Source organism: Thunnus albacares, chromosome 4 (assembly GCF_914725855.1).
Source record: "Thunnus albacares chromosome 4, fThuAlb1.1, whole genome shotgun sequence".
NCBI lineage: Eukaryota > Metazoa > Chordata > Actinopteri > Scombriformes > Scombridae > Thunnus > Thunnus albacares.
This window is the reverse complement of record NC_058109.1, coordinates 17,420,936-17,433,371: the sequence shown is the minus strand read 5'-3', so window position 1 is coordinate 17,433,371 and position 12,436 is coordinate 17,420,936. Positions and strand designations below refer to the sequence as shown.

The following is a 12,436-nucleotide window of genomic DNA, read 5'->3' as shown; positions in this document are numbered from 1 at the left end:
TAAAACAAGTGAATATCTTGCCATTTTTAGTTTGGTGCGCATGTTTGTATATTAAAGTGTGAAGGGTATATGCATGGTCAGTAGTGCAACGTTTTGGGAGGAAGCCAATTTGATTTTACTCAAGATGGAGTGTTTGTCAAGGAAATCTGGTATCCTTTTTTTTTTTTTTTTTTTTTACTAGAATACGAGAGAATAATTTACCTAGACAACTGCTGACACAGATGCCACAGTAGTTACTAGGGTCTGATTTGTCCCCACTCTTATGAATGGGGGCAATGAGCCCCATTGTAATACAATATTGAACAACTTCAACACTTAACCCTGCATCTCTGGGATGTTGTATTTGAGCTTTTCATTTTTAATGCTGTCTGAACCACAAGCTTTCCTTGGCTGGAGAGATTTTGGCTGTGCAGTCAATTATTCCCAAGTAACTGGGAAATAAAGGGGGTTTTGGTTGTCTTTCATTGTTTCTTCTAATGTTTGGAGTATCTGAATTAATTAGATTTATTGGTATTTGTACAGATTTTCAAAATGTTCTCTCCAGATGTCACCATTTTGGATGGGTAATGCTTGTAGTTGCTTTGTGTTGAAGTGGTTCAACACATCCCAGAATTGATTTTCATTAATGGCGTTCTCAATATCTTCAGGTTTCATGTGGGTATAATCTAGTTTTTTCTCCACTCCCATCTGTAAGTAGGATTTAATGTATTCAGCTTATTGGGTTCCCCTTTTTGTGTCACTCATTGACCTGAGAGTTTACAGAACACATTCATTTGTTTGTGGTCTGAAAGGGGGGATTTCTGTCTGACAGTGAATGTACTGATAGTGGAGGGGTCCATGTCAGTGATTAACATAGTCTACTACACTAGACCCACGAGCTGAGAAGTATGTGAATCTCCCTAAAGACTCCCCTCTGAACCTACCATTAACTATGTACAAGCCTAAGGCCCGACAGAGATGCACTACCTGCCTGCCACTTTGATTTATTTCAGAGTCAAGGTTGTTCCGATGGGTGATGGTTGGTGTGGTAAACAGGGGAGACTGACCAAACACATGGTTGCTGCCCTGTGGGTCGATGACATCAGGTTCAATTCCTGTTCATCCATTCAGATCTCCAGTTAGAAGCATGTTTCCCTGGGCTTGGAAACAGGCGATTTCTGAACGGAGAGTTTCAAAAATGTCTTCTTCAAAGTAAGGAGAATCTACAGGGGTTATATAAATAGCACATCCCTATCAGTTATGCCCATGGTTTGATTTAACCTTAACCAAATGTGTGATTTACCCTGTTTTACTGTTGAGATCTGACGGCAAAGATCTCCTTTATAACACACCAAGATCCCCACCGATGTTCTGCCCTTGCGTTTTTTAAATTTTATCGAGGGCACCATGACTTCATTATATCCTGGAGGACAGTGAATGAGCACATCATTTTGACACAATGTTTCTGTCAACACAATTACATCCATGTCTTTGATAGACTTCATGAATTCAGGGTTTTCCGCTCTTCAACTCAAAGGTTGAGGAGTGGAGACCCTGAAAATTCCAACAGCTTATATGAAACAATCAAAATGAACCCATATAGTGAGACAAATATGAAAACACCTACAACTATCTGTGCATTTACAATACTAAAATATAGCCGCAAGCGGCACTTTGCAGGTTCAAGCCTTTTTGTGCCCAATAGAAGGAAGAAGCTTAATCGTTCAAAATCAAAGACACAAGCAACGACGACTGGGTTTCAGGCTTCACAGTGGTGAGCAAAGTCACATCAGCTGTGTTTAAGGAAGGAGTGAGACCAATCATACAATTGTTTCATTACCACAAAGCCTGCTGCATTTCAATATAAATTTGGTGTCAATGTCAATATTAACACCAGCATTGATGTGTTTCATTACAGTACAGTCATTTAATTTAATTTACAGCTCAAAAAACATGTTTAAGTGTGCAGTACCTCTTTAAACATTCAAACTGTGTACAAAAACGATCCATTAGTAGATTGAAGTTTAATCTCTTCCATGTTATTAGGTACATGTAATGCCTTCAGCTCCAGCTGATGATGCTGGGCCACGCAGGCACGATAGAGCTTGTGGCCATTGACCTCTCCACACTCATGGTTGTGCTGTAGGATGTAAATGTGGAGGCTCATTGGGAATGCTGAGCCCCAGGCACTGCTGCTACTGATTAGGAATGGAGGAGAGTGACCGACTGGGTCAATAACCACACCGCTCCCCAAGTTATTAAAGCCATGAGTGTTTATACAAAGAGCCGCGAAATGAAGACAGCATCCCCAGAATGTTAAAAGGCAGAGATGACTCTCATTATTTTGATACATTATGCACTTTGCCACAGTGGTTTGAGATTTGCCTTCTCTGTCTCATTCATTTGCACATGCAAGCATGCAGACATCACGCACACATCACACACTCACACGCCCATGCATACACAGTCTATGGTTCACATGCATAGACACACATGCCGGGCACAGCTATTTGTTATAGTTTTGTTCAGAGCAGTAGTTTGTTCCAGTGCTTTTGGCTGCATGCCAGAGACGTGGCATCTGTGGTTGTGGGGCAAAGCACGACGAAAGGTGAAGAGAGGAAAATATAGGCAGTAACTAAAAAGTAAGATGTAATTTAGATCTCCTCTGTGCTATTCAGGTTAACAAAGGAGGTCCCTTGTGTGAGGGGCAATTATGATTTTAATCAATAACGTATTTTCTTTGTAAAACTCATTTACATAATGCCTTGGCACAATTAGAAGTCAGTTTTCCTTAAACGTAGAAGTAGGAGCATGAAGTAATTTGAGTTTAAAATATATCACATGTCAAGCTTTTTTTGACAAAATGCAGGTACAGGGTGTTTTAGTACTTTCTACACAAAGTATTTGTTATGCAGGTCAATCATAATGTAGATAAATTACACTGTGCTGAGTGTATGTATTTTCCTGCTACTATTTGTAGTCCAGCATGCACTGCTTTCTATGCATGCTGTTCAAACACTATATAAACTATCATAAGTTCACCCAGTAAACTTTGTACAAATTTGATGGTGTAATTAAGTTGTTTGAGGATTTTACTTCTGTTGTGGATGGCCATCTTCAATTTGTGAGATATTTTATTCCTGGTTTTTCATTACAGTATAAGCACGGCTTTTGTGGAAGTATTAGGATCACAAATGCAGTATATCATATTTTCTACTTTTATCCTCCATTCACCTACTTTGAAGTTAACTCTCCTATCTGTTTTGCATTTTATTGAGAGCATGGAGAAATGGTTTCACTGTCCTTAGAGTCACAGAGAGGGTACCTTCTTCTTAAGATGGGATTGCAGCTCAAGTGAGACAATAGCTAGCATCTCCGAGTGGCCTAGTTGTGTGTGTTTATGCAGTTTGTCAAATGTGTATATGTCATGGGTGAAGGGTTAGGGCCTGTGGAAGTGTCAGGGAGCTGGCTCTGTTGGAGTGAGATACCAAAGAGTAATAAGTACTGAAGATATGAGAGGACAGCTCCATTGAGGCTGGTGTGGCAACACTATTGTCTTATGTTGGCATACACTTTAGTACCATGGTAATCACTACAGTGGCGAAAAGCAGAGAGCATGTTGGCACAGAGGCGTAATCCTGGACTTTCCTCAGCATGACAGGGAGATGGCACGGTAATCATCCTGCTACCAGACTCCTCCTGCTAATTAATAACAACTTCTAGGGAGATACTTCTGAAGCACTTGGCTCCACTGGCAATAAGCTAATCAGCAAGCAGTTAGCCGAGGCTTCATACAGACAGCTAAGGCCTCATAAAGGAGCCGCTCCAGATAAACCGCAACACTGAGAAACAAAATTAATTCAAGCCACAAAAGAGAGGAAGAGAAGTGAGTTATGGATTAAAAAACTAACAGGGCCCAAAACTGAGAATAGCAACATAACAGTCTGAGTTAGATTAGGCTTAAATGAACTGAGTCAAGATGAGATTCATGCTGACAAAGAAGCTAAGAGGATGAGCAGCTGAATCATATGGGTTGTCAGACTGTCGCTCAGAAGCAGAGCTGACTGTTTGTCGGGTTATTTTAGGGACTGTGGCTACCTCAGACTGATAAAATATTGATTTGATTTTTCTCATGTAGTTAAGAGAGACAACTGCGTAAATCTCACTAATGGTTTGTTGAGAAGCAGGGGTTGTTAATATTGAATTTCATGTGTTAATTTAAGTGAATATTATGATATATTTATATTCAGAATAAATGTTATGTTATGCTGTTCAGCAAAATATTTATGAGAAAATTGAACGGAAAACTTGATTGTATGGAATGAAAATCTGAGAATGAATGCTATCCATTTAAGCTCTGCCCCTTTAGAATATGCACCAGGAAAAATAAATTATCACCAGATTGTACCACCAGATTTCTTTTCTACATATGACTTGTATAATTGCGTTGCATTTTAATGATTGACATGGTTGGTCAGGGGTTAGCACTTGTGGCCTCACAGCGAGAAGGTTGTGGCGTCAAACCAAATCCTCCCGTAGTCCGAAGGCATGCAGGTTTTATTAACTGTAAACTCCACATTGCCTGTGTGAATGTGGGTGTTTATCAGACATCTTTTGCCCAATGCATGCTGGGATAGATTCCAATCCGCACAACTCTAAACAAGATAAAGCAGGTGTACAATCAGGATCTAAGTAGTTGGATCTTTACAATGGCACAAGATCTCAGGCTCTTTCTTTTTCCAACTTCAATCATTGCTCTGTTTATATCTGGTTATGAGATGCTGGTGAAAGTGGTCAACATGATGATCTTCAGACCACTGTACCACTGCGCCGACCATTTCTGTCTTGTTTGTTTGTTGTTTTGCCTATTAGCCTTGGGGAAAGTGTTCTCATCAAGAGCAAATGCCAAATTTTAATTCCGAGTTCTTTTGTTACAAGTGATAAAGCTTTGCATTTCCCACTACAGGATGAGTTGTGTGAGACTATGTCAGTCACAATAATGCTCCACAAATGCAGTGGTTGCTGGTGTGTCCTTTGATATCACCATGTATAATATTGTTCAGGGGTATCAGTGGATGTCAAGTATGGTGGAAACAACGTCCATCTATAAAATCAGGAGTTGGCAGTTGGCTCAAGGACACTTTGCCATGTGGACACCACACTCTACCTCCTGAGTCACAGCCAGCCACCACAGTTCTCCTTTACATTTTACATGCAAGGACCTTATCCGCCTACCTTTATTGGCACAGGCTATCCACTGCAAAGGGGTTACATCATAATTATGCTGGCCAACGGAGAAGGTGAATACACGAACCTGGATGGAGAAAAAGACAAATGGAGAGATTGAGAGGACAAAAGAGAAGGTAGTTTTAAAATTATACAGCCAAAACTAAACTTCCTGCAAAGACAGACACTGGGGCAAAAAACTACTGGAAAGCAAAAAGTTCACTGTCATACGACAACTGTCGACGACAACACACAAATTTTGAGTTTTGATTAGATTAGCCTCCTAGTCACCTCGCACAACTGTCACCAACACAAGACTGTAGTGAGAGAGTTGTCAAATTGCAGATTATTCCTATATGACAGCAGCCGCCATGAGGGAACCGGATAGTAATGGATAACAGAATAAATATTGGTGGGGCCTTGAAATGGGGAAAGGAGAGGTGGGAGTCACAGCAAAACTGGAACAAAGACACAAACTGAGTATCTATTGGCTGTAATTTTAAAGGCTCTGATGATAAAGTGGCTAATTAGTCAGCAGGTCAGAGCTGTTAACACCAGCAGCAAAACAACAAAAGAGGCAGAAGAGGAGAAAAAGACAGAGAGAGAGGGGAAAAGAGTTGAAGAAAGCCCAAAGAGATGACTCACAAGAGGAAAAATCCACAATCAAAACATCCAAAATGGAACTGATGAAAGCCTGGAGAGGACGTTTTATGCACAGATTGGAGCGCTTGGCATGTCTGACAGCCTAACTAACACAACTGCCTGTGCTATAATGAGACAATGTCAACAGAATACGGTGGGAGACAGGGAGGGAAAAGGGCCCGCTAAGACTGTTCCTAGACATGTATGATCTCTTGGGCTAACAAAGTGAGTAGATGAATAGATAACAGCCTTATGGGGACAGACTCACTGTTTTGTTGGGCCAGTTGTACTTCTCAAAGATTTCTTGTGCACGATCCTCCCCGCCATCTGTAAACATCATTATCATCTTATTGCAGTTGGCCCTCGGGGCGCTGCTCTCCTGTGGCACACGAAGAAAGAAAAGAGGGAGGAGAGGAGAGCAAAGAGAGGGAAAGAGGCACAGAGACAGGTTACGGAAAATCCAAAAATAAAAACGGTGATGATGTTAGGAAATCACTTAAAATAGCAACACTGTTGATGCGCTGTCCCTTATGTTTACATATGTGTGTGAGTACATAGAAAATTTCAGGTGTAGGATGAAGAGGGTGTAATGTTTTTCCTGGAACCATATTTGTCACACAAACATTGATCTTTGTCTGATCCTTTGTGATTAAGAGTAGCCTAATAATGCATCATATAATGGGCATATAGGCAGAAATCTATAATGGAATAAATTGTATGAGTTAAAAATAATATTCTTTGTCTAACATTTTGTTGAAATAGACCTTATACATTCTTGGCCTACATTTTCAGCTTCATAAAAGGTTTTCTTTCCTTTTCATCATACATTTAATAATTTGCTTGTTGGTAGAAACAGGCTTCCTCATATTATCATAATTTCAGGATTTCATTTGAAGTATGCAACAATATTGTAGCGTTAAATTTAACAGTGTCAGAAGCATTTTCACTAGCATTTTAGTACTGTATGTTCATAGCCAGGCACCAGTCTTTAGCATTCAGCTTTGATACAAACCCCCCGCCTGCCTGCACGGCAGCTGCCATTGATATGCAGGCCAGCGGCATGTCAATCTGACAAGATTCTAATAAAGATAAATAATATTGCTACAATTACATATTTTTATTGTGCTTCTGCCACCAATCATGGAAGTGAGTCTGCCACAGACAGCGATTAAAGGGGCCTTTTTATTTCTCATTCTGCTGGCAAAGGAAGGTGGGGGGCGAGTGGGGGGGCAGCCGGCACTTGGCTCTATGCCGACAAGCCCACCAGAGGAATATAAAGTGTCTGAGGCTGATCTCCTCTGGGCTGCGCTCATCAATCATCCCATCAGAGCCCATTAGGGCAGCAGCCTCCTAAAATACACAGCAGCATACGGAGCTGAGGCAGCACCTGTGTCGAGAGCACGTGGATGCCTGCTGCTGACAGACATCACCACTGTGCTGGCTGCTGCAAACGCTAGCATCACTCCATTGCAACAGCGGTTATAATCAGAACTACATTCAACAATGACAGAACTCTGGAAATGTCTTATACAAACCTGGGCTACTCGCTGGCAGCACTGTATTATCACTGACAATTCAGTTTTACTAAATTGATGAGATAGCAACTTTGACAGGAAATATAATAACATGCTGGAGCTACAGAACATAGTTACAGTATGTTCTTCAAGACCTTTGATAGGGAAACAATTTTTCAGCCACAGACAAACATCCAGCATAACATTGCTCTTCCCTTAGAGGATTTGTGGCTCTTACATTGAGAAGCTGTTCAAAGGCAAATGTGAAGCCAGACTTGTAATCTGTGGTTCCTTTGGCTTGCATATGCATGACGGCTTCCTTGAAGATCTTCTTGTTACGAACGTTGGCTTGGACCAAAGTCCTGAAGCATGGAACAACAGCATCGGCCTTCTCATTGAACTATAAAGGGAAATACAAAGACACACATGAGCGTACTGAATATGCTTTTCTGAACAAAAATACCACAAAATTTAAATTTGTGTCCAACTGTTGCTGCCATAAGATTGTGTATTTCTCTTTTATACGTGTGTGTGTAGTTCATGGCGTCAGAATGCAGACGTGGGTGTGTGCAGATGTAAGCTGCCCTGCTACTCTCTGGCTGGCAGTAAACACTGGTAATTACAACTTTCCACACAAAGAACAGGTGCACCTGAAACGCCAGTGCAAACCACTGAACAGAAACCCAGCCAAGGTAATATCATCTGTCTCATCTCATCCACCAAATTAGCTTAAAACTGTGTGTACATGTGTGTGTGGCGTATATACTTGTGTGCAGTGTCTACGCGTGATTAGAATATTAGCAGCAATGTCTGTAATGGAAGGTTTTAGATGCTGTTTCTTCTTGAAGGTCAACTTCAAAATCTACTGACATTTTCGGGACAGATTGATATAAAACATCGTGCACGCAAAAAGCTGACATTTCTCATGAGTTCGTGTTGTCTCGTATTTAAATTGGCAGACAAAAAAATCCAACACACAAAAGTATTCAAAGCCACATTTTCAATATTCATCAGTGTTACTTCTAAATATCACATCGCTTGTGTCTTAAAATGTAGCAGTGACACATGACTAAGAAAAAAAGGGCTGGGTACATCTAATATCTATCTATACACTTAATAATTAAAAAAGTATGAATATGTAAATAAAACAGTACTATGAAATAAATTCTGTAATATAATAACTAATCATATTGTCATTCCAGAAGTGAGGCCACAGTTTGTCATCAAGACACCAGAAACTGTGTTTGATGATTATTTTCAGTTAATTTTTGGTTATTAATGTCTTTTGTGTTTGCAAATAATTCGCAGCTAGTTTCGGTAAGCCCTCACTTTCTTTATAGGGGTGAAAATCAGATGCGTTCCCACCCAGCTTACCATGCTCATTTCTTGCTCTTAGAGCTGGGATTTAGAGGCACACAGTGGCTAAGAGCAATGGATTATGAAGGATTACTGAAGGAAGTCTCCAAACAGAGCCACCACACCAAGCGTGTGGACGTGTTTGTGTGTGTGCGTTATCTGTCCTGCAATATAGGATAACATTAATATTCCCCTAAACATTCGTCCTGATAGAAAGCTTGGTAATCAGCAGAGAGTGAAAGAGACAGACTGGCACAATCCCACACGGACAACTACGGTGCAGGAAAAGCAAATACGACGTAATGAGGGAAGTGCAATGTTTCCACTGCAAGCAAACAACTTGGAGCGGTGTGAACACACTGTGCAGTCTGCTGAATCCCTGCTTCATTACCACCTGCTTAATGAATACAACAAATATTTGTGTTATTGTTGCTTTCAGGAGAGATTTGCGTCATTAATTGCTAATCATGATCTGAAAGCTTCCACTTACTCGGGCCACATTCACATAGTCATCATCTGACAGGGTGTCCAGCATCTCCACCACTGAGGTTTTCATCAGTTTTAGGGTGAGTCCACTGACACTTCCGCTCCTGCAGAAAAAGAAGCAACAAAACACTCAGAAGCTCACTTATAGGAAGACAGGCCCTAATCCTGCACATGTCCATTTTCCTAACTTGTAAAGGACTCACATCTGTACGTTTTAGACAGTAACGCTATAGCAGGTGGACTTCAATTAAGATGAGCAGCAATCGTCTTCCTCTAACTTTCGATTTTCCTCAGACCAACAGGTGGCACTAGCGCCCTTTGAAGGAGACATGCACTCTAGCCAGGGGGAAATGTTGACCTGAGACTGAGCAGTGAGATACTCACACATCCACAATGATGACCATGTCCTTTGGAGACGATGCACCTTGGATATACCTGTATGAAAAGACACAAAGAATGGGCTTTAATTTGTTCCCATAATCTTTTGAAAATGGCACTAAAGAGAGAAGCCAAAGTTAGAAATGAGCTGAGCCATAATAACATGGAGCGACCATGGCTGAACCCACTTAAGCTAGAGAATACTGAAAAGGCTTATGTGCTTAGAAGAGTTAATAAGTTGTGTTATATACTTCAGTGTTGGCTACAGCTACTGTCGGCTGACTTCGAAAGAGATACTCCTCTTTACTGAATAACAATGCCTACTCTAAATAATTACAGCATAAGCCAAAGTAATTGCTAGTTTATAGTCTAAGTATATAATAACACACTCACTGCAATGGACTGCACTGAGCTGCATGACCTTACCACACAAGCCATAACTACAAAGACAACCTTTTTAACAAATCCAATGCTGAGTTTAAAAGTTACAAAAAATTAACATACTCCATGTCAGCAGAGGATTCATAAAATTGTTAATCCGTACCAATAACGCAATGATTACTTTAGTAGAAGCCGAGATTTTCATATTATATATTTAAAAAGGCTTTTGATATTCAGGTACTACCCTTTTTTATTAAATATTTATCTTAGATCCCTGCCTAAAGTAGCTTGTTTCTTGTTTGTATTTTGAAAAAGGGACATTATTGTGTATTATAGTGTCTGTTACAGGCCGACATAAGCTGCGCTAGAGACCTGTTGATGTTCTTATAATTTCTTTGTTTCAGTTGAATCACTTAATTTAAGTCACAAATCACTTTGAAACTCTGCCAATAGGTTGACACAGTACCAATCAACAATGTCAGTTTGTTGACATTTATCTGTCTTACACAGGCTTTATAGAGTGTTGAGGATACTGAAAACTATTTTTACGAAAATGTCTGGAAATCTGAAACAGAACTGGAAATACAAGCACCCTCTCATTTAAATATTTACAGAAAAAAGATAAGAGATATTAGGATTCAAAAGGAGCATAAATTAGTTATTACATTATATATTTTTTTTGCAGTTTCATTCTGGTGATTCATACAGTCTAATATCCTTTATATTTTGTCACTTGAAATTTATACAAACTTGTCAAGGAGCAGCCTGAGTAGTGTTGACCTGTGCAGTAGAGAGCCTGTGCTGAGCTAAGTGCTGTCAGTAAAATAAGATAGCTGATGTTCTGTTCCTTTGATGACTCATCAGTTGGGCGTCAAACACATTATTTACTCTGGCGGTCCTTTTGTCAGGGGGAGGCACAAGCTGCTTAAGACCATTATGCTATTGCTGCACAGCAACTCTTAAAATAGGGCTTCTCTGGGTGCATGTTGGCCACAGCACAGGGTAGGTCCACAAGGCAAAGAAAGCACTGAACAAGCAGGGCCAAACAGCTAGTGTCCTGGAAGAGGCGCGCACATAACGTCTGTCCACGGTTGATAGAGGATGACATACAGAGGGAAATCAAAAATTCCCTCTTTCTCTTCCAGTGGCAATTAAATTCACATTTAGCCCTGATACAAAGAGAGCAGAGATTGATGGACATCATAGGTTTTTCTATGGCACACTAGTAATGGGGTGGAGGGGGTTCAAATGTGAGTACTAGTTTGACATTCTGAGGAGTGAGCAGGCAAGCAGTTAGCAGCCATCCTAGGCAGAGGCAGAGTAATCATCAGGGGTCTCTTTCTGCTGATTATCAGCCGTTCCGCTGAGTGTGGAGAGAAGCCAGCTGCCTGTGGGCCAGAGAGGCTCTGTTCTTATGCTCGGCCAAGCTGATACGGAGGTAGAGCAACGAAGCCCCTGTAGGCTTCGCCACTGCTCCCACAGTCTCAACGCTCACATTCACTGGCAGGCGCCACTCCAACCTGCAGAATGACCCTTGACCCATACTGAAGTGACGTCCCTCAGCACAGTGCCTGGGCTACTGAAATCCGTTTTTCAGACACAACCTGGGTCCCGCTCTGCTGAAAAGCTGCCCGAAACCCCCAGATGGAACAGGGACTCGGCATCAGCACTGCCTCGCAAGAGGTCGATTAACTGAGCATGCCCAGAGTAGACATGGGCAAAATGTATGTGTGTGTGAGAGAGAGAGGGGGAGGGAGAATCCAATTATTTTCAATAATAAAGAATGCCACATCAAAGGTAGAACTTCTGCAGCTCTCCGCAACTGTGTGGAGTATGAAATCAGGTCTGGAACCATGAGGCATATTGGCATGCATGACTTTTATCAATTTAATTACTGAAATCTTAATTTGAGGGAGTGAGAGGGAGAGAAGGAGAGAGCTGAGACTCCACACAGTGGCAACTTCATTCTCTTGAGCGGATGGGGTTTGTGAAAGCGATCATCGATGCAGGACGAAAACTCAGTCAGAATGTGGCCCACGTCTCCACTCCCTCAGGCTCATGGACAGAGACACCCCGACTGGAGATTGAAGGAGGGTCATTTGGTGAAGGCTGATGCCTGCAGACCAACTGCAGTATTTCATTAACTTCTCCGGTCAGTATATTTCTCAAAGAGGAGAATAGTCCTTTAAAGGAACTTCAAGTTATTTTGAAGGGGCTAAATGTTAATTATAAGGCAATGCAGACTTCTATTACTTAGTCATTATAGGTCATCTTCCACTGCCCCAATTTAAAATCACACAATGGAGAACTGTGCAAGCATTGGCCCTAAAATCTGCTGAGAAAATATCACGTTCAAGCAGATCATTTCTCTCTAACTGTGAAAAAGGCAGCATTGATCAGCAGTAATGGAGTTTAAGAGGAATGTGTGAGCAGTGATGGAGTAGAGAAGAGTAACACATGAGCCAGGATAGCGC

At 41.1% G+C, this 12,436-nt stretch overlaps 1 protein-coding gene across 10 annotated transcripts in view; it reads right to left on the bottom strand.

The window, feature by feature from the left end:
* cacna2d2a (calcium channel, voltage-dependent, alpha 2/delta subunit 2a) overlaps window positions 1–12,436 on the bottom strand; it is a 155,715-nt gene that overhangs the window by 19,469 nt on the left and 123,810 nt on the right. For all 10 annotated transcript variants that reach the window (XM_044347711.1, XM_044347712.1, XM_044347707.1 and 7 more), the window contains 5 exons: window positions 9,588–9,638; window positions 9,208–9,307; window positions 7,600–7,761; window positions 6,116–6,226; window positions 5,215–5,293 (listed from right to left, as the gene is read on the bottom strand). In XM_044347711.1, coding sequence (XP_044203646.1) covers window positions 5,215–5,293; window positions 6,116–6,226; window positions 7,600–7,761; window positions 9,208–9,307; window positions 9,588–9,638 — 503 coding nt within the window. The remainder of the gene's footprint in view (window positions 1–5,214; window positions 5,294–6,115; window positions 6,227–7,599; window positions 7,762–9,207; window positions 9,308–9,587; window positions 9,639–12,436) is intronic.